The sequence below is a fragment of the Rhinopithecus bieti genome, unplaced genomic scaffold (genome assembly GCF_001698545.2).
Source record: "Rhinopithecus bieti isolate Rb0 unplaced genomic scaffold, ASM169854v2 scaffold_30957, whole genome shotgun sequence".
NCBI lineage: Eukaryota > Metazoa > Chordata > Mammalia > Primates > Cercopithecidae > Rhinopithecus > Rhinopithecus bieti.
Window position 1 is genome coordinate 1,214,574 of NW_016813678.1, and position 21,937 is coordinate 1,236,510.

General features: G+C 36.0%; 1 protein-coding gene and 1 pseudogene across 2 annotated transcripts in view; both read left to right on the forward strand.

Moving 5' to 3' along the window:
- TBC1D32 (TBC1 domain family member 32) overlaps positions 1 to 21,937 on the forward strand; it is a gene marked incomplete at its 3' end in the record, with an annotated part of 224,148 nt that overhangs the window by 14,024 nt on the left and 188,187 nt on the right. Inside the window, exons 2-8 of the mRNA XM_017848884.1 lie at positions 4,011 to 4,172; positions 9,390 to 9,567; positions 15,177 to 15,245; positions 18,097 to 18,222; positions 21,345 to 21,423; positions 21,554 to 21,657; positions 21,753 to 21,814. Coding sequence (XP_017704373.1) covers positions 4,011 to 4,172; positions 9,390 to 9,567; positions 15,177 to 15,245; positions 18,097 to 18,222; positions 21,345 to 21,423; positions 21,554 to 21,657; positions 21,753 to 21,814 — 780 coding nt within the window. The remainder of the gene's footprint in view (positions 1 to 4,010; positions 4,173 to 9,389; positions 9,568 to 15,176; positions 15,246 to 18,096; positions 18,223 to 21,344; positions 21,424 to 21,553; positions 21,658 to 21,752; positions 21,815 to 21,937) is intronic.
- Positions 7,154 to 7,745, forward strand: LOC108513199 (39S ribosomal protein L30, mitochondrial pseudogene; annotated as a pseudogene). The gene has a single exon (XR_001880811.1). The product of XR_001880811.1 is annotated as a 39S ribosomal protein L30, mitochondrial pseudogene (transcript).

Consider the following 21,937-nt stretch of genomic DNA (forward strand, 5'->3'; position numbering starts at 1 on the left):
GGTAGTTTCTTTTGCTGTGCAGAAGCTCTTTACTTTAATTAGATCCCATGTGTCAATTTTGACTTTTGTTGCCATTGCTTTTGGTGTTTTAGTCATGGAGTCTTTGCCCATGCCTGTGTCCTGAATGGTATTGCCTAGGTTTTCTTCTAGGGTTTTATGGTTTAAGTCTTACGTTTAAGTCTTTATTTCATCTTGAGTTAATTTTGTATAAGGCGTAAGGAAGGGATCCAGTTTCAGTTTTCTGCATGTGGCTAGCCAGTTTTCCCAACACCATTTATTAAATAGGGGATCCTTTCTCCATTGCTTGTTTTGTCAGGTTTGTCAAAGATCAGATGGTTGTACATGTGTGGCATTATTTCTGAGGCCTCTGTTCTGTTCCATTGGTCTATATATCTGTTTTGGTACCAGCACTATGCTGTTTTGGTTAGTCTTGTAGTATAGTTTGAAGTCAGATAACATGATGCCTCCAGCTTTGTTCTTTTGGAAAGCAGTGATACTTTTATGCAATTGAAATATCAGATGTTCTGATACTTGATTCACTGGGTTCCTGGTTGTGGACGCATGGTTGTGGTGGAGAACAAAGAGCTTTTTTTTTTTTTGAGACAGAGTCTTGCTTTGTCACCCAGGCTGGAGTGCAATGGCATAATCTTGGCTCACTGTGACCTCCACCTCCTGGGCTCAAGCGATTCTCCTGCTTCAGCCTCCCAAGTAGCTGGGATTATAGGCACGTGCCACCATGCCCAGCTAATTTTTTTGTATTTTTAGTAGAGACAGGGTTTCACCATGTTGCCCAGGCTGGTCTTGAACTCCTGACCTCAGGTGATCCACCTGCCTTGGCCTCCCAAAGTACTGGGATTACAGGTGTGAGCCACTGCGCCTGACCCAAAAGAGCTTTTTTTTGACTTACCTCATCATGCACATCTGCCAGCTCTGTCTCAGAGCCAGCTGTGTGTAGAAGCAGTATGGGCATTGTCAGGTATTACAAAATTGAGGACATGTTTAAAGGGTTCTCTTGAAACCTTAATCTTTGAATTTTTTTTCTTACCAGTGTGATTTCACTGTTTTATATGGAATGTGCAAAGATTTGGTTTGTAATTAGACATACACAAATTAAATAATGAGTAAATATTTAGTATAGATAGGAAGTTTCCATGTATATGGGAAGATCTTCAGATAATATAAGTCAATGATGAATTACCAAAAGAAGCGCAGACTATTTAGATGATGATTAGAGGTGTTTTCTATGATATATGATTCAGTAAGCTTTGGGTTTTGTTTTTCTTGGATTGCATTTCTGAAAAGTAATATTTGCTATTTCAATCTAATGTTATAAGACATTGGATTTACAAAATAGCTTCATCTTCCTCTTCTGCTATTCTTAATACTTATTCCCTTAATGCATAGGATTTACTATCTAAACATCAAATATAAATATTGAACATTTTAAAGGAAATTCAATCAATAATTAAAATATTTAAGTAAATTATACTTTTAAATTTAATATGCTAGCTGTAATTTTGGGAGAATAAAATTTAATTTTCTTGCAAAATGAAATTGAAATAATATACAAATTGGTAAAGATATGAGTATTACTTTTATTTATTTCCCTTTTCACTCAATTTGCAACTACAAAATATCTTATAACACTTCTGATATTTTTACGTCGTTGGGACTCTGGGATTATGGGATTAACATGGGCTTTGGAGTAAAGTGAATGAATTAGTAGCTTATGAATTTAACAAGGTTTTTTCATGTTTTGAATATGTGTCCTCATCTGGTTACCTATCATATGGTAAGTAAAATAATATTAATGAAGTGCTTAGCACAGAGTTTAGCATGGTAGTCACTTACAAGTTAGTTTGTCACCTTTTTTTTTGAGATGGAGTCTCGCTCTGTCACCAAGCTGGCGTGCAGTGGTGCAATCTTGGCTCACTGCAACCTCTGCCTCCTGGGTTTGAGTGATTCTCCTGCCTCTGCCTCCCGAGTAACTGGAACTACAGGCTCATGCCACCACACCTAGCTAATTTTTGTATTTTTAGTAGAGATGGGATTTCACCATTTGGCCAGGATGATTTCGATCCCCTGACCTCATGATTCGCTCACCTTGGCCTCCCAAAATGCTGGGATCATAGGCATGAGTCACTGCGCCTGGCCAGTTTATTTCTTTCTTATATGAAGATCAACATAGTTGGAGGTTTGTTGGGAATTTTGAATGTAGCATTGTTTAAGTAGAGATACCCTTATAAAGAGATTTGATTGATTAGGTATTTAAAGTCCAGGCCAAGGAAGCAGTATTTGAGCATGAAACATAATAAGCAGCCAATTGTTTTAAATTCAGCAAATATTTATTGAGGCATTATGTGCATCCCTGACATGATATGAGGTATTGGTATGAGTAAAATGGCTCTGGCTCTGACTGAAATAATAAAATAAGTTCTTTTGGAAGGCTAATGTGACTACAGTGTTTGGGATGAATATGAAAGGGAAGAAAATATGAGAGAAGAGAGAGGGAAGTGAGAAGTCAAACAAGAAGGCTGCTGCAGTAATCTCTGTTTGAAGTGATACGGCTTTGTACTGATTGATAGAGAAAAAAGGGAGGCAGTGATGAAAGCCAGGGATGCACAGGAACATGAACACGTGTTGGTGACTGATTGAGTGGATGGGTAAGGGGTGCAGAAGATGCAGACATTAAAGAGCATTCCATGTTGTCAAGTTTGGGAGTCTTGAAAAATAATGCTGTTAGTGCCAAAAATATGGTGGGTAGTTGGAAAGAGGAGAGTGCTTTTGCTGTACACTTTCTTTTTTTTCTTCTTTTCATTCCTCTTCTCTTTTTCTTATAGGGGAGTTACAGGAAGGATAAGAGGCCATATGTGGGGGGATAATTATTGTATAATGTCATCAGAAATTTGTTAATAGACATTAAATGAACAAGGTATTAACAACTAAAACAAACATTTAGAAAAGATAAGTAAATTCAAATTCACAGCCACTGATGTAGAAAATGAAGAGATAAACCTTTCCCCAATGCTATATTTCAATCTAACAAGTATTTATAAAGTGTCTACTATGTACAATATATTGCAGATGATAAACAAGTGGATTTGTTCTGTTGTCAAGTCTATCAACAATGTAGAAATCTGAGTGTAGAGGTGGTCAGGAACGAAGCAGGGGATAAAGCACGTCATATAACTGCATCTAAGAAAATGTTTTGCATGCTATTAGAGAAGGACAGAGTACTTTTAGGTCTTAGTTGAGAAAGGATATCAGCTGTTGAGAAACGAGGAAAGCTTTTATCTGAAGGTAGCATTTTAGGCTGTAGAAGATAATCTATAGGAGTGGTGGTAAAACACTCTTAAGTGGGTGAAATAATGTTTTCAAAGGTATTGGGAATAAACATCACATGGAGAGTTGGGCATGTGTAAGGTAGTAATGGAACATAGATCTGGTAGGATAAATTGGAATCTATGAGGTCTTTAAATACCAGTGGCAAAGTGGGTCTTGAATTTAATAATAGTGATAATCTTAGTAACATAAGAACTGTTTAGGTGGAAGTTACATCAGTTACTACTTTCAAAATGTACACAAAACTTGTGATGATGGAAGTTAACTTTTTCCAATTTCTTATTTCATGATTACTATATTCTAGATGATTTTCCTCATCAGCTTGAATAACTGAAAATCCTTAACAACTGCTTTTCATACTCTTCACTGTCACATGTTAAAGATAGGAGCATAAAAAAGAAATGTGAAGAGTCTTCTAACTGCTAAAGTTTGGGCTGCTTCTGAAATTTGCTTTTTCCTACTGTGGTAATCTTTAAATGATGATTTTTGCCAAGTGTCTCAGAAAATATAGCCAAAATTTGTATATTAGCTTGATGATTTGTGATGAATGACCAATTTAATCCTAGTTTAAGGTACGAAATCTTAATATGTTACCTTTCTGTGTTGATTTTTTTTTCTGAATATGCTTATGATATTTACTGCATTTAATTTCTAAATATTTGTTTCAGCTATGAATTTGTGAAATACCTCAGACAGCATATAGGCAACACTTTGGGTTCTATGATTGAAGAAGAAATGGAAAAATGCACATCTGATCAGAATCAGGGTGAAGAATGCGGCTATGATACAGTTGTACAGCAGGTCACTAAAAGAACTCAGGAATCTAAAGAGTGAGTATGAGGGGAGGGGGCCGGGGGGAGGGGTAGCATTAGGAGATATACCTAATGTAAATGACAAGTTAATGGGTGCAGCACACCAACATGGCATGTGTATACATATGTAACAAACCTGCAGGTTGTGCACATGTACCCTAGAACTTAAAGTATAATTAAAAAAAAAAAAAGGGTGAGTATGGCCATAATAATATTTTCAAATAACATTTTCTTCAATGAGACTTCTTGACAGCACCCTGATCTCTGTCGCTCACAGTCTATTTCTCTCGTAGCAGCCAGAATGATTCTTTAAAACAGTGAGTCAGATCACGACACCCTTTCACCCAGACTCTCCAATGGCTTCCCATCTCCTTTTGAGTAAAACCCAGAATTCTTTTTGTAGTCAAGCCAATGAGGCCTACCATGGGCCTTCTGCTCCCTCTCCTACCCCACTTCTTACCATTTCCCCACTCATACTGTGGTCTTGCCTGCTCTTTCACAAAAAACCAAGTAAGTCCTTTCCCGAGGGATTCGCACTCATGTTGCTCCTGTTACCTGGAATGCCCTTTTCCCAAATATTTGCATAACTTGCTCCTCCACTTTTTTTGGGGTCTAGGTTAATTGATGTAAAGAACAGTTAAGTTCCTACAGCCTATTTCTGGTCAAAGAAACATCACCAAACTTCTAAATAAAGATGAAAACGCTTGTAATATTAAACACTGAAATAAGTGTGAGCTATACATGCATTTAAGAAAGATTCATAAGGGCAAGATAATTATTTAACTGGAATAATTATTCCACTTCAGAGTTGCTGGTAGCCTATCCTGCCTGGCATCTCAGGGTACAAGGTGGGAACCAGCCCTAGGCAGGATGCCATCATCAATTTTTTTTTGCTCATCAATGTTTTAATGAAAAGATGTTGAATTACATGATGTCATTTGAAAACCTGCTGTGGCTCATATTTCCAGTATCAGAGACATTTGAATGTATTCCTGAGCTTATATTACTGACTGTATTTTAAAGTATTAAATCTAATTTACTTTTAATTAGTTAAACTTTAAAAAAATTATTTTGGACAAAAGCTCTTCCACTTTCCACTTTGGGACAACTGAATTGTATTATTTAAATTAATATGTTAGTAATTGACAAAGTGACATCATACAGCTTTTTTGTAAATTTAGCCAAGTTGATGCACTAATCTATACCAACAAGTGGAGTTATAGAGGCTAAGATTTCTTTATTTTCCTTGATTTGGGGAAAACAAAAAATAGAATCACCTTATCTTTGGATAATATTATAATCCTAGTAAGTCCTGTTTTCTAGCAGTATCCATTAAACAATTCTAAAGGAATACTAAAATACTTTATTAGTCAGCTAATGAAAGTATTTCCATGGTAAGAGCAGAATTTTATGTAGTACTGGCTAGGAAATTACTTTTTTATCTCTATGTAAGCTATTTGAGTTTTCCTGTGTTTTTAGTTCATCCATGTGTTAAAATTAATATGGTAATAATTACCTCACAAAGATTTTAAAATGACTCAGTAAATGTTTATTTTCCACTTTAATGAACCATGGATGAAAAGATTTTACATTGTGCAACCTTTTTTTTTTTTTTTTTTTTTTTTTCTTTTTTTTTTTTTTTTTTTTTTTGGTGATTCTTCAGAAATCACTTAGGGCTAATGTAGCAACACTACATCTGTAGACAGCATTACAGTTGTTATAAAGTATTTTTGTAATTAAACATTTTGAGGTTTATTTTTTAAACAGATGTTTGCACACAGAATAATTCATTTGTAGGATCTATATAATATACAATATTCCTCATATAATGAGTGGAAGTACTGTAGAATATCATTGTTAATTGATATGGTTTTTATTCACTATTTCTTAGAGCTTTTTCTTTCTGTAGTCTTTAAAACTTGCAAAGCATGAAGAATCTACTCAATGGTGTTTATATTCTATTTTATATCTGTTTTTTCTTAGTCTTTTCAAAACTGCAATGGCTGCTATTGAGTTTTAGTTCATTTAACTCTTGATATTGATGATATGACACTGTTTTTTAATTTACTTTTTAGAATTATTAGCTACTGCCTGTGGCCATTTTTTTAGTATTTCTTACAGCATAATTTATGCTGGTCTTTTCTAAAAGGTCTGTTGGAAACATTTATTTTCAAAGCAAAACTTATAGATTTTCTATGGATTTTAAGTACCATTATCCTTATCCTGTATGTCATTAAGATTTACTTTTATACTTCTTTATTAAATCACCAGATTATAAGTTTTAAGGAGATAGGGACTTTATGTTGTTCACACGGCCTTACCTAGCTGCAAAGGAGGCTGGGGAGTATGGTTTAGTCCTGTGCCCAGCTAGAATTCAATCACTGTGGAAGGAGAGAACAGCTTTTGATGGATGTGTATTGATTGCTGCCAGGGCACTGTTTTTTTTCCCTGTTTGTTGCTGCCCAGAATCTGTAGAGGCAGAAGCTGGATCTCTGGGCTCAGTTATCCGTAAATATACTTTGCAAATTAGTGTGTGTGTCTCAGACTTCTTTTTGCTCTTTATGTCCCTTTATATCAAACTGGGATATTCCCTGGACTCTTTGTTACCTCTATTGAGTTATCTTCTGTATGTTTCTCCCCCTAGCGGTTCCTAATTTATTTCAGTCTGCTTTCAGTATTTTTGTGTTTTCTCATAATTTCTGGTACTTAAAGAAATATGTTAAATACATGTATTTTAAAACTTATAGTTCTATATGTATACATATTAAAATTCTATTTAAATATATTAACATAGTTTAAATTATGTAGAAATTGTATCTATTTAACAAGAAAAAATTAAAATGTATTTTATACTTTTTATATAGAATCTCAGTCTATGATTTCTATTCAAATTCCCCAGCAGATTTGATTTCTCTTATGAGAGATAAAGTACCTTTTCTTCTTTTGATTTATAGAGTTACAATGACCCATTATCCAGAATTATACAGAAAAGGGGGTGGAAAAGTTCAGGCTGAATGTTTAGCGGGTGCTGCCTCTAAAGAGAGCAATCACTGCACTTATGGCTGGGATTTTGCGCTTAGTAGTTCAGAGGCCCCCGGGCAGACTACAGACGGTGACAAAAGGTATGGAGTCTCGCATTTGTACAGATTGGATTCGTCACAAATTCACCAAATCAAGAATTCCAGGTAAAGTGTTTCAGGCCTCACCTGAAGATCATGAAAAATATGGTGGAGATCCACAGAACCCTCATAAACTGCATATTGTTACCAGAATAAAAAGTACAAGAAGACGTCCATATTGGGAAAAAGATATAATAAAGATGCTTGGATTAGAAAAATCGCATACCCCTCAAGTTCACAAGAATATCCCTTCCGTGAATTCAAAATTGAAGGTGGTTAAGCATTTGATAAGAATCCAGCCCTTGAAGTTGCCACAAGGACTTCCAACAGAGGAGAACATGTCTAACACGTGCCTCAAAACCACTGGCGAGTTAGTAGTGCAGTGGCATCTGAAACCTGTGGAGCAGAAAGCACATGAGTCCTAGTGCCCCAGCAGCTTCCGATTGGAAAATGCAAATTGTTTTTATTTAAAGATGATACCTGAAGGGGTGGGGAGAAGTAAGAATTGTAATGGGCGTTCAATAGTGGGAAATTCTGTGACAGCTGATTGAAGATGATGATGAAGAACCTCTGCATTCTAGTTACCCTTTGCTTTCCTTTGCCTCTTGTAAAATTTGACTTGGCAACAATGACATCGTCATGCTCATTGTCCCAATATCCATCCTGTCATAGATCTTAATGTTTTTGATCATTGCATTGAAGTAGAAGTGCCACCCACAGTGATACCAGATCCCATTAATAAGCTTAAAGGCGATTGCAGTTTTAATTCCATAGTTATTGAATATCCAGTGTGTGTAAGGCCTGGAGGCAAGCCAAAGGACACTAACTTCTAAGAGCTCCATCTAGTTGGAGAGAAACCTGTATGCCACAACATACAGTGTCCTTGCCTATGTGGGGTTGAAGATGTCTGTGTAAATAAAAGGAGCCTCTGCTATTTTAGTACCAAAAAAAAAAAAAAAAAAAAAAACAGAATTATACAGAGAAGGACATTTCTGTGCATAGTTTCCTAGTGTATTTTCATACTATATACTATACATGTATTTATTGTCATTTCAGACATATATGTGTATATATGTATATACACACACATATATTTATTTCTTGCTATAGTCATATGAAATAGATTAGCTAGATTGTATTTTTAGTCACATTTTATAGTTGAGGAAATTGAAACTTATTCATGATGACAGAGCTGGCCGGTAAAATAGTCAGGATCCGCATTCAAGTTTTCTAATTTCAAATTTTATAATTTATTCACTATTTTTATTTACATCGTTGTGCCTTTTTTGTTTTAAATATAGAAATTTCAGTGGTTCAGGTCACATATGCTTCATTTATAAAATAAAGAGCTCGACTATATTTATGGCTCTTTCTAGCTCTAAAATTCTATTCTTAGTGCTTTTGAGGATTTCAGTTTTGTATTCATAGGGATGCTTGAGAGTTTGAACTTACAAAGTGGAGAAATTTGATACCAGTTCTTTTGAGCTTTTAGACCAACCAGAAGAGATTTTAAATATTATCCAATTCATACTCTTAATAATTTCAGGAATCTTTTTCCTAACATCCTGAGAGTGGGTTTCCCAGCCTCTGTTTGAATGGACACATTGATAGCTTAACTCTTACATAGGTCTTGGGAATATACAAGAGCTCTCAGTTGTGTCTATGGGTGTCTATAAAGTATGGACAAGGGAGAAGAGAAGGAAATAGAGGATGGGAGGGATGGAGAAAGAGATAGGTATAAGACAAGAGGATGAAGGTTATGTGTAAGATAGCCTGGGTTTTGGTGATATAATATTAATAGTTGACTTTTTTTGCTAGCAATTGGAATCCATGCCATTGAAACCTCTTGCCTTAGGTTCTTTTAATTTTACTACCTTGGTCCATGTAACCATGAAAAAACCCAGGAAATAACATACTTTTGAATTCCCTATTAATTTTATTGCTGTTTTGTGAATTCTGTTCTACCACTACTTCTTTAAGAAAATTGAGTTTGATTTTCTCTTTAGCATTGTGTTCTTAAAGGGACTTCCCTTTTGTAGAAAATAGATAATTTAACTAGCTGACTGTTTTAATTTCTGATCGCATTTCTCTTATTAAGACTACCTTGAATTTAAAGGTACAAAGAAATGATGCATTATCTGAAGAACATTATGATAGCTGTGGTTGAGTCTATGATTAACAAGTTTGAAGAAGATGAGACACGAAATCAAGAGAGGCAGAAAAAAATCCAAAAGGAGAAAAGCCATAGTTACTGCACAGACAATTGCTCTGATAGTGATTCGTCATTCAATCAGGTGTGTTGTTTTGTTTTGCATTTATGTCTTGAAATGGTGTTTAACAATAGCTTCAATAAATTATTTCTTAGCCATATTTTCCTGCTTTCTTAAGATTCAGAAGAAAATAAACAATAAAATTAAATAACCTAATATTAAATATTTAGTCCACGAAATAACATCTTATAGAATTATGTTCAGTGAGTAGCTACATTATATCTGAGACAATTCTTGGTGAAATGAGGAAATTAATGTATATTGGAATTAAAAAAAATAGCGTGTTGAACCAAATCTGCTTAAGCTCTAGTTAAAACATCTTATTCCCAGTTAATCTGCATTAAAATTTAACTAAATTAGAGATTACGTGTCGTGATAAAACATTTTCTTTATACATTCTCTGGAGGTGAAGGTTGTGAATTGTTAGTTTTAAAACATTAAACTTTTTTTTAATGTCAAGAGATTTGAGGTCTTACGTTTTCTACTACCAGGTTGTAGGAACACTTGTCATTTGGCTGCAGCAAAATTAAGAGAAAGATGGGGCCAGTGGCTGGATTGGCCCTAATAGAAGACAAGGAAAACTAGCTGGACTAGAGCCTATGCATGTGCCATGGACTTGTACACAGAGACTACCAGGCCAAAAGAAGCCTGTCTGACCTTAGTGTCGATCTCACCTGGTATTTTTAGTCAAACATTTTTCACCTAATAAGGTATACCGCAGGGACATAACTATAAAATAGATCCTAACCATATTCCAAGAAGGGATTTGAGGAGTTTGGGTGAAAACATGAACAAATATGTATATTGGTCAAATTGGGACTGCATGATTGAGGGAAAAATGGTTTTGGAAATATTGGAAGCATAACTTAAAGGTTATGCTTTGTGCATTGCCACCTGTGCATTGCCACCATTGCATCATTTAGCAGGAGAGATTATGCTGAGTAGTGAACTTTTCAAGTCAAATTAATTACCTGATGTGATGGAGGACAAGACAAAGATTGTGAATTTTCTTCATGTTGTAACCCTTAATCATTTCTTGTTGAGGAACTGTGTGCAAAAAGGTGGGGTATAGAGATTTTAGTTTAATGCAGTCAGATGACTTGTTTAGTAAGTTTATTGAGCTGCTTCTTCAAATCAAGGACTTTCTGGACTTAAAAGGCACAAAAAACACAATTTTATGACTCTGGGGGCTCACAAGATTATATGCTCTTACTTGCTGAACCACCTGAATACATTGAAATTGAAACATAAGAAAAAAAGATGGAGCATTTGTTCTTTTTTTTTTTTTGAGACGGAGACTCGCTGTGTTGCCCAGGCTGGAGTGCGGTGGGCCGATCTTGGCTCACTGCAAGCTCCGTCTCCCGGGTTCACGCCATTCTCCTGCCTCAGCCTCCCCAGTAGCTGGGACTACAGGCGCCCGCCACCTCGCCCGGCTAGTTTTTTTGTATTTTTTAGTAGAGACGGGGTTTCACCGGGTTAGCCAGGATGGTCTCGATCTCCTGACCTCGTGATCCGCCCGTCTCAGCCTCCCAAAGTGCTGGGATTACAGGCTCGAGCCACCGCGCCCGGCCGGAGCATTTGTTCTAAGAAGTACAGGTATTCAGATCTAAATAGGACCGATTTCGTAGCTGGCAGTTAAGACCTTGCCAAATCCCAAATGCTGAATTATTTCCAGTCATTAAAATGATAGATTTTTGAAACATGCAAAGCTTTGGTAGAAATGGGGTTATAGTTTTGAAGATGTTCTTTTTTTTTTTTTTTTAATCTTGTTTTGTTTCAGTTCTTGAGGAGGAATCAGGCTTTAAGTTTCCCTGGATTTCTTTGGGAGGTCCACAGGGTATATATAAGTTTTCACGTGTCTACCCTATAAATACAACTTTGTTTTAGAAGGCACTAATTGAGTTGAAAGCGAACTCTGCCCATCAAGAAGGCATGGTATCCCTGGACTTTTGGGAAGAAGCCTAAGAGTGCCAGAACTGTCCTGAAAGCTCTTTCAGTATGTCCAGGTTCTAAGAGATATTGGGTATAGTTTTGCTTATAGTGAAATGAGACTCTCTTTCATATAGCTGACCTAAGAGAGGCTGAATATATTCAGAATTGAAAATATCTCTAAAAATATATTAGTCATTCATTCCAATAAATATTGACAATCTTATTCATGCCTTCAAAATTGTTGTTTCTTGCTGTGGAGTGAAAAAAAGATCTGAATTTTCCTATGAATAACATTGTAAACAATGCTGATGTTAACTGTTTTGATATTAGTGAAATACTTGTGTTTCGTGAATAGAATGGGCTTTAATTCATTGTTACTACTTAAAAAATTGCAGCCTGATTATATTTGGAGTTTTGACCCATTATTGAAAAACAGGAGACTGTTAGTGTAAGTGTGAGGATATTAAAGAACAAAGGGGAGATAGTAGTTGTTACCATAGTTGCAAAGCATTGCTATGAAAAGATTTGGTATTGTGATTAAACCTGGAGCAAGTCTCTGCAAGATAATGCTAGAAAGATAGAAATAATAATACCAGCTCTAATAATAATACCTGCCGCATATTGGTCCCTGTACTTAGCTTTATATTCACTATAGATATTATTAGTCCATTCTACAGAAAAAAGCGAGGCTTATAATAATAGTTAAATAATTTCCCCAAACTTGAATAGCTAGTGAAGGGGGGACTTTGAGTTTAAAACTGGCCTCTCTCCCTGCAAAGTTGGTTCTCTTTATTCTTTTCCCAGCTACCTGGAGACTGCTTGGGTGTAAGTTATGGTTCCACCACTTACTAGCTGTGTGGCCTTGGACAAATTTCTTAACTTCTTTGTGCTGTAGTGTTTCCCATTTGTAAATGGGGATGAAAATACTACTTACCGTATAGGGTTGTTGAGAAGATTAACTGAGTTAATGTATGTCTTGTGTTAGAGCAGTGCCTGGCACACAGACACTGCTTTATACAGGTTAGCTTTTATTGGTGACATCTCTTAAGGGGAATGCTGAAATGGACACAATTCAGAGACACACTCAAATATAAAAATTTCTCAGCTGTGATCCTATATGATTTCAAACTGATCATCTCTGGGCCATTTCTAACTGCTTGGGAAATTAGAGGATTACCTCTGATATACATTAAGCTTTCAGAATTCATATCCTTTCCTCTTGCAGTTTTTCTTTCTTTCTCTTCCTCCGTAGTAATTAGTATAGTACAGCACAGGCATTGTGCTGTTTTATAGCATGCAAGCTACTTTATAACCTTCCAAGGGAACTTCACCCCAGGGTGTGTACCTTTATGCAGAAGGTGAGCTTAGGATAATAGTCACCTATTACTCTTGCCTGACACAAACATGTTTAAAGTATTCACTCTTCCTTTGTTTTCCAAGCAACTTCTCTTTGAAACCCATCCTTTGGTACCTGTCGTACATAGAATAATGGTCCTCTCAAAGATGTCCATGTCCTAATCCCTAGAACTTGTGAACATGTCACATGACATGACAAAAGGGACTCTGCTGATGTGATTAAGTTAAGGACCTTCAGATTGTAGGATGATCCTGAGTTATCCAGGTGGGACCCCTCTCATCACAAGGGTCTGTGTAAGAGAAACCCAAGAGGATCAGAGTCAGAGTAGGCACTGGTAAGACTGACATAGAGATTGTGCTGATGTGATTGCTGTTTCTGAAGATGAAAGTAGGCCATAAGCCGAGGAATGAGGGTGGCCTCTAGAAGCTGGAAAAGGCAAAGAAACAGATTCTCTCTTTCCTGGGAGCAACCTGAGCTCTATGTTGCTAAGCTTTGGATTCTTCCAGTAAGAATTTTCTTGAGTAGGCTTTTTTCCTTTTTGGGTACATGGCCTTTCTCCTGTCATTCAGAGTATGTCCTTTCAATTATCCTAATTTATTTTATGCTATTCAAATCTTAATCAGAATATCTTGAGTTCAGCAACTATTTTCTGGCCTCTACTAAAATCTTCAAAGCTCTACAATGCTCTTTTTGGTGAAGAATTCTGCCTTTGAGGATTTTATACAACTACTGAGAAATGGCAAGACACTGATCTCTTTTTTGGCAACATCACTTAGAGCAATAGGATTAGCTACATCCCAACCTGTACTTCAGAAGTTCCTCAATGTCTGGCTACCCTCACCTGATAAGATTTTAATTATTGCCAGGCGTGGTGGCTCACTCCTGTAATCCCAGCACTTTGGGAGGCCGAGGTGGGTAGATCACGAGGTCAACAGATTGAGACCATCCTGGCCAACATGGTGAAACCCCATCTCTACTAAAAATACAAAAATCAGCCGGGCGTGGTGGCACATGCACCTGTAGTTCCAGCTACTCGGGAGGCTGAGGCAGGAGAATTGCTTGAACCCGGGAGGCAGAGGATGCAGTGAGCTGAGATCGTGCCACTGCACTCCAACCTGGGCGACAGAGTGAGACGCCATCTCAAGGAAAAAAAAAAAAAAAAAAAAAATAAAGGCCAGGCAGGCATTGTGGTTCATCCCTGAAATCTCAGCACTTTTGGAGAACAAGGCAGGAGGATTGCTTGAGACCAGTCTGGACAACATAGAGACAAGGTCTCTACACACACACACACACACACACACACACACACACACACAACACCTTAGCTTGGCATGGCATTGTGTGCCTGTATTCCCAGTGATGGGGGACTGAGGCAGGAGGATTGCTTTGTTACAGGAAAAGTGGTCTTGACCCAGAACCCAAGAAAGTTCTCAGATTTTGTGCAGGCAGGAATTCAGGTGCAGTGAGAAGAGATAGTTTATTGAAAGTTTATTGCCAGCATCTGTTGTTTCCTTACTTTTTTTTTGAGACGGAGTCTCAGTTGCCAGGCTGGAGTGCAGTGGCACAATTTTGGCTCACTACAGGCATGTGCCACCATACCCAGGTAATTTTTGTATTTTTAGTAGAGACGGGGTTTCACCATGTTGGCCAGGATGGTCTCGATCTCCTGACCTCGTGATCCGCCCACCTTGGCCTCCCAAAGGGCTGGGATTACGGGTGTGAGCCACCATGCCTGGCCTACTATTATACTTTTTATTTTTAGATGATGTTTTAGATATTATGTATGTTTAAATTGCCTTTGGTGGGAAAAATACCTTTTCTTTCTCCAAAATCTCCTATAATCTACTATAAACTTTTTTATAGATGGAAGTTTTTACTTCAGGATTTTTTTCACCAAAGAAATAAGGAGAAAGGCTAGGGAAAAGTATAGGAAAGAAAGAGAACAAAACAGTCCAAACAGCACTGTAGCTGTGCCTATGGTACTATTGGTAGCTTTTTTTTTACTTGTTTGTTTTGTTTATCTGTCTGTTTCATTCATCTCACATTTCTGAGTATGCAGCATTTTGGCTTTGTGTCTTTTGAGTCTTACAATGTTATATATATTTTAATTGCTTGCAAATAATAGTTTTCATATACATGAAGGTACACTGTTCTACTGCGACATTCAGTTCCCATTTAAAAGTCTTGGGAAGAAAAATTCTAAGTCGCTGCCAAATCAAAATAGATCATCTCCTTCTCTTGTCTGAATTATGTTTTGTGCTTGGAATTATATTGAAAAAGTAACTTATAGCAATATTTCTAAAAGCCTTTTAAATAAATGAATGTCCTGTCAATTGTGTTACAGAGTTACAAATTTTGTCAAGGAAAATTACAATTGATTTTAGACCAGTTGGATCCTGGGCAACCTAAAGAGGTAAGTTTCAAGGATAGCTGTTAAGTTTCATGCAGATAGCATATATTTACCATATATGAGATTACAATCAGTAGCAACCAGGTAGGTTCCCTTGAGGCTAAAGCCTTTATGATTATGGGCAATCCTAGACCGATATCCATGGTAAATTTTCAAGTCCAAATGAAAAGTCACAGAGTAAGGGAGGTTTTCCTTAGAGAATTGTCGTGGTTTGGAAGAGGAAATCTTTATCTTTAGCATCAATTTCAAAGGGATAAAGTTACAGGCAGTTATCCCCCAAACTGTTCTTTCACTGTTGTTTTATATGTAACATTGTAGTCATTTCTTAAGAAAAAAGATTTTAATTATTTTCTACTTTCAGAAAATGTGAACATCTTTTAAAATAATTATTTTAATGGTCAAATAAAATTGCGTATATTCGTCTTGTATAACATGTTTTGAAACATGTATACACTGAGGAATGGCTAAGTTGAGCTGCTCTAACATGCATTGCCTCACATACTTATCATTTTTTGTGGTGAGAACATTTAAAATCTACTCTCTTAGCAGTTTTCAAGAATAAAGCATTGTTATTAACATAGTCATCATGTCATCATGTTATACAGTAGATCTCTTGAATTTACTTCTCCTAACTAAAATTTTGTATCCTTTGACCAGCGTCTACCCATGCCTCCCCTAACTATCTGAGCAATTTTGACTATTTGTTTATTTTTTAGAAAAATTATATATATATATATATTTAAGATAGGATCTTACTCTGTCACCCAGGCTGAAGCACAGTGGCGCAATCATGAATCATTGCAGCCTCTACCTCCCCAGGCTCAGGTGATTTTCCCACTTCAGCCTTCTAAGTAGCTGTGACTACAGATGCACGCCACTGCACCTGGAGAAATTTTGTATTTTTTGTACAGATGAGGTTTTGCCACATTACTTAGGAAGATCTGGAAATACTGTGCTCAAGTGATCCACCTCTTGGCCTCCCAAAATGCTGAGATTATAAATGTGAGCCACTCTGCCAGGCCAGAAAAGGATTTTGAGATAAGCAATTATATTGAATTGTGTCTGTTTATATTTTACGAGATTGTACAAATCACTGTTTATGAAGACTTATTTCATTTGAAAAAAGTCAGCATGAAATGAAAAATATGATAGGATTTTTTTTTTTTTCTTAATCTAAAGCTTTTTATGTATTGGTTATTTTTGGTCTCAATTTTAAAATTATTTTCTCAACCTATTAAATATAAACTGAATGAATAGTTGTGATTTACTCCTACTGAAATTTTCTAAAAAATCATAGAGCGAAGGCGGGCGCCGTGGCTCAAGCTGTAATCCCAGCACTTTGGAGGCGAGGCGGGCGGATCACAAGGCTCAGGAAGGTCGAGACCATCCGGCTAACACAGTGAAATCCCGCTCACTTTAAAAAAAGTTACAAAAAAATAGCCGGCAAGTGATGCGCCGCCTGTAGTCCCAGCTACTCGGAGCGAGGCAGGAGAAATCTGGCGTGGACCCGGGAGGCGGAGCTTGCAGTGAGCTGAGATTCCGGCACTGCACTCCCCAGCCTTGGGCGACAAGCGAAGACTCCGTCTTCACAAAAAAAAAAAAAAAAAAAAAAAAAAAAAACATAGAAAGAATACTTTTTTCTTCTGCACATTGCCATATGATTTATTTCTGGGTCATATTAATAATAACATCTTTCAAAAAATATGGAAATGAGTTTGAATTTTATGATAAAAATCCTGTTCCTTCAATTTTAAATGGATGATTTGGGAAATCCTATACTTGTTAGAAACCCATTTGCTCGCAAGTATAAATTTTCTAAAAATGATTTTCCTATAAATTTCCCTGAAATGGAAAATTACTTAACATTGTAAATGAATTACTAATTTTAAAACTCTTAATATTTCCCTTACTACCTATCACAAATAAAGTTATATTCAGGAGTTCTTTCATATAAATATATGGACAGTTTCAAATATATGTATATTCTTTGTCTTTTTTGTCTAAAAGTTGGGCCCTGATTCAGAGTGTCTGATTTGCTGAGGTTTTGGCTCCTGTCTTTTAGGCCTCACCTTTTTAATGACTAGGCTTTAGTTGTTTCCGTTGGGAAATGACCACATTTTGAGGATGAGGCTGGAATTAGTGTGTTATTATTCACTACTTGGATATTGAGTGGGAGAAAAGCTTTGTTCCATTCTTCATTGGAGTGGAACTATTCTCTACTACTTTCCCTTGGGTCATACTGTTTTGAGTGAATTCTGATTGCATTTTGAGAAGACTGATTAAGAAGTAAGCTTTCTATGAAAATACATAAATTAGATTTTGCATCCCACTACTGAATGACTTCCTTTTTTTTTCTACCTAAGTAGTCAGAAGGCCAGAAAATATGGTATAGCACAAGTTCAAACTGATTGTTTTGTGAGAATCGTTCATATATCCTAGAATGGGAATGCTTTGCCGGGGGCATATCTGGGCAACATTTTGAAATTAAAGCCCTCAAACTGTAGGAATGGCCTAGAATAGGGAAAGCCTGTAGGACAAGGCCACTGGAAAACATTGGTGATTCTGATTCAACTACTATTCTTCCTCCCGTTCCACTTAGACATGATACCTAAAATCTCCTACTACATTCAGTATTTTAATTTTGCTTTACACCAACAGCAACTGTTTTTTTCTCTGCTTAGCACTTAGTTTAAAAAATGATTTCTCAAGAGCTTTTTAATATAAAGGCATCTGATAAATCACTCTTTATAAATTATCCAGACTTTGCCTTTTAGTAGTTTGTTAAATATTGTTTTGGAAAAGTGGCATTATTTTAGTGACTGAGTATTAATAAAAGTCTTTTAAAAAATTGTAGGTGAGATACGAAGCCTTGCAAACACTGTGTTCCGCTCCTCCATCTGATGTCCTGAACTGTGAAAATTGGACTACTCTCTGTGAAAAGCTGACAGTGTCTCTTTCAGATCCTGATCCTGTGTTTAGTGTAAGAAAATGGTTATAGAAATATTAAAAATAATATGTTTTCCCACCATTCTAGAAATAAGTAGAATATGACAGTTATGACGGTTTTCTTTTCTTTTTTTTTTTTTTTTTGAGACCAAGTTTCATTCTTTTTGCCCAGGTTGGAGTGCAATGGCGCTGCCTCGGCTCACTTCAACCTCTGCCTCCCAGGTTCAAGTGATTCTCCTGCCTCAGCCTCCTGAGTAGCTGGGATTACAGGCATGCCACCACCACACCCGGCTAATTTTTGTATTTTTAGCAAAGATGGTGTTTGATCATATTGGCCAGGGTGGTCTCGAACTCCTGACCTCAGGTGATCCACCCACCTTGGCCTCCCAAAGTGCTGAGATTACGGGCATGAGCCACCGCGCCTGGCCAATAGTTTTCTTTAATAGTAGCTCACACGTTTATGGAACTTCAGTTTCAGCTTTCTAATTGTCAAAATTTTTCTTAAGAAAATTTTATGATTAGATTCAAAATATGGTCATACTTCATTGCCAAATAATACACTGCTACCTTGTGCATTTTGTCTTGTAAAGGAATATCCTAGTATTTTATTTTATTTTTGTTTTGCTCTTTGAGACAGGGTCTTGCTCTGTCACTCAGGCTAGAGTGCAGTGGCATGATCACAGCTCACTTCAGCCTCAACCTCCCAAACTCAAGTGACCTTCCCACCTCAGTCTCCCAGGTAGCTGGGGATTATAGGCATACACTACCATGCCTGGCAAATTTTTGTATTTTTTGTAGAGATGGGGCCTCACCACATTGCTCAGGCTCGTCTTGAACTTCTGGGCTCAAGTGATCCTCCAGCCTCGGCCTCCCAAAGTGCTGGGATTACGGACTTGAGCCACCACGCCTGGCTATGTCATTGCTTTTGAATAATGCTGTTTTATGATACTCTCAAATTAAAAAAAAAAAGAAAAAATATTTTAAAAGGATTCATGGTCTATGAAAGTTTGAACAAAAAATGGTGAATTACGGTCAAAAGGACTTATAAACATTTTCCTCATGTATTTAAGTGTTTACTTAGAGATTGCTTAACTGCTTAAAGAGAGAAGCAAGAAAACTAATGCTGAGATTTTAGAAAATAATTTGAGATGAATCATAACGCAAATATAGAAAGTTTCTAAAATTGTAAAATTATGAAGTCAGATATGATTTTATTTAAAATTTGATTTGCATATTACTTTTTAGGAACAGTTATTTTATGATGAAAAGTAAGCTTTACATGAGCAAGTGCAGTAATTCTGCAGATAGTGTCTATGATGGAAATGAAGGAAAAAAAACCCTGATTATCCAAGAATTACATTTTAAACACAAATTGGATTTCCTTTTAGAGGATCTTTTCTTCCTAATTGATTTATCAGTGAAGATAGTTTTTGCTTTAAAATCGATACGATGTTTGGCATAGAATATAAGGCATGAGAAGAAGAGTTACATTTTGCTCTTTGTTCAGCAAATATGTATTGAGTATCTACAGTGTGTATCATTCTTTAGACACTGGGAACACACCAGGGACAGGACACAAAATCTTTGCCCTCAGAGAACTTAGATTTCAGTAGATAACGCAGACAATAAATAAATATTTGTAGAAAAATATAAGGTATCTCAATATATTTGTCTATTTAAAATCAGTCTACCATTAATGAAGATATGGTTATACTGTAAACAGAAGTGGTTTGGGAATCTCTGTTTGTAGTTGTTGTAAGGGGAAGAAGGTGTTTACCTAATACTTGGATGCAGTTCAACCTTGTTAACACCAGAGGGTATTGTAGACTTCCGGAACTGCTCAATGATCCAAGAACTTCAAGGTGAAAAAAATGTATCTCAGGGTTATCTTTAACATTTCAAGCTCTCTAACGACAGATGCAATTGTAAATTTCCCTTTATTTTTTCTTTTACTTAATAAATACAGAATAGTAGCTGAGTAGGTTTCCTTTATTTTACAAATTATGAAATAACTTTATAAAATAGCAAATTGTAGCCATTTAAAATTATTATGCAGCAAGGTTCAGTTTTATTACTTATGCTAATAAAATTGGAAGCAATTGTTATAGAGGAGAGATGCTAATAAAATTAGTCATTTTGAAGTAGAAAACAAGGCATGGAGTTTTTTTCATTTTAAATTTGTGCTTGATCCACATTCTTTTTGAGTTCAATTCTATTTCTTCATCTCCTTCTCTAAAGGACTCTTACATGCAACTGAGTGAAGCCTATAGAGTTGAAAAGTGTGACAGATACCCATCACTTGCTGCAACTATAAAAATAGACTTTCCAAAGTATTGAATATCCTTTGTTCAGTAGGAATTTCTTGGGGTTATTAGAAGATACCTTTAGTAACTTGGGAAACTATTTCTTGTAAGTGGATTATCTAAACTGATATCAACAGTTATTAATTTTTCCCCCCAGATTAGACTATTTAAGGCAATTTTATGTTTTATTTAATTGAAAGTCAAATTTCACTATTAGGATTAATCTCATCATGATATTAAAGTAGGTATAATTAAAAGGATAATAATAGCTACCATTTTAAAGTAACTCTTAGTGCCAGGCATTGTGCTAACTACATCTGTTGCCACTTTTAACTTATTTAACTTCTACTGGTTTCTATTTTGAGTTTTAATAATGTAAAAATTTAAACATAGAGTAATTTTCTTGGGAATAGGCAAAATTATTAGAAATAATTCTAAATCTTTAATTACTGAAGCTACCCATGTAAGCAATTAAAAATAATGAATTTTGGATTTGGAAATACGGGGTGTTAAAAAAAATTTGGTACTGCCTACTCTGTTCCTTTGTTTGACACCTTTATATAGTCTCCTCTATGAAACCTCACCTTACCCGCTCCTCACCATGTCAGTATCTACTATGGCCAGATTGTGCAGTAATATCTTTCTGTTATTAGATTCACATATTAGTTTTGGTCAGTTTTAATTTTTGCTGACACAAGAGTGTGCCCTTTTTAAATAAGTACATTCTGACTCTGGTTTCTGAATGTCTTGTTTGTATTTATTTTATTTTCTGGGTTTTACTGTGTGAAAATGTTTCATCTCTATTCTATTCTTGTAAGATCTTAGATGCAAATTTTTTGTCTCATTTCCGTAGGACCGGATTTTAAAATTCTGTGCACAGAGATTTTCGCTTTCTCCATTACATATGACCAAGGAAGTTTATACAAGCTTAGGTATGTTTATGAAAACATTTAAAAATGTTTTTGTCATTTGCATGTACTTAAGAATGGATAGGAAATAACTTTTTTCAGGAAACACTGTAAATGAATGATGTAATTTTTTATGTTTTCCGTTTTTTTTCAGCTAAGTATTTGGAGTCATACTTTCTTTCTAGGGAAAATCATATTCCTACTCTTTCAGCTGGTGTAGATATAACTAATCCTGATATGACTCGTTTACTTAAAAAGGTATCCATTTACTAGAATAAGCTTTCATTTTTATTTATTTAGTTTTATATTTGAGGATGCTAATTTTTTGAGAACTATTGTGCACTGCTTTGTAGGTTCGTCTTCTAAATGAATATCAGAAAGAAGCTCCATCTTTCTGGATTCGTCATTCAGAGAAGTAAGTCCCCTCCCAATGTATTCCAGCATAGAACTTAGCAGTGTTACCGCCCCATATACCTTTCAGACAGAAAGAGTAAAGACAGTCTTAATGGACTGACACGATTGGGAAGTGATTCATAAA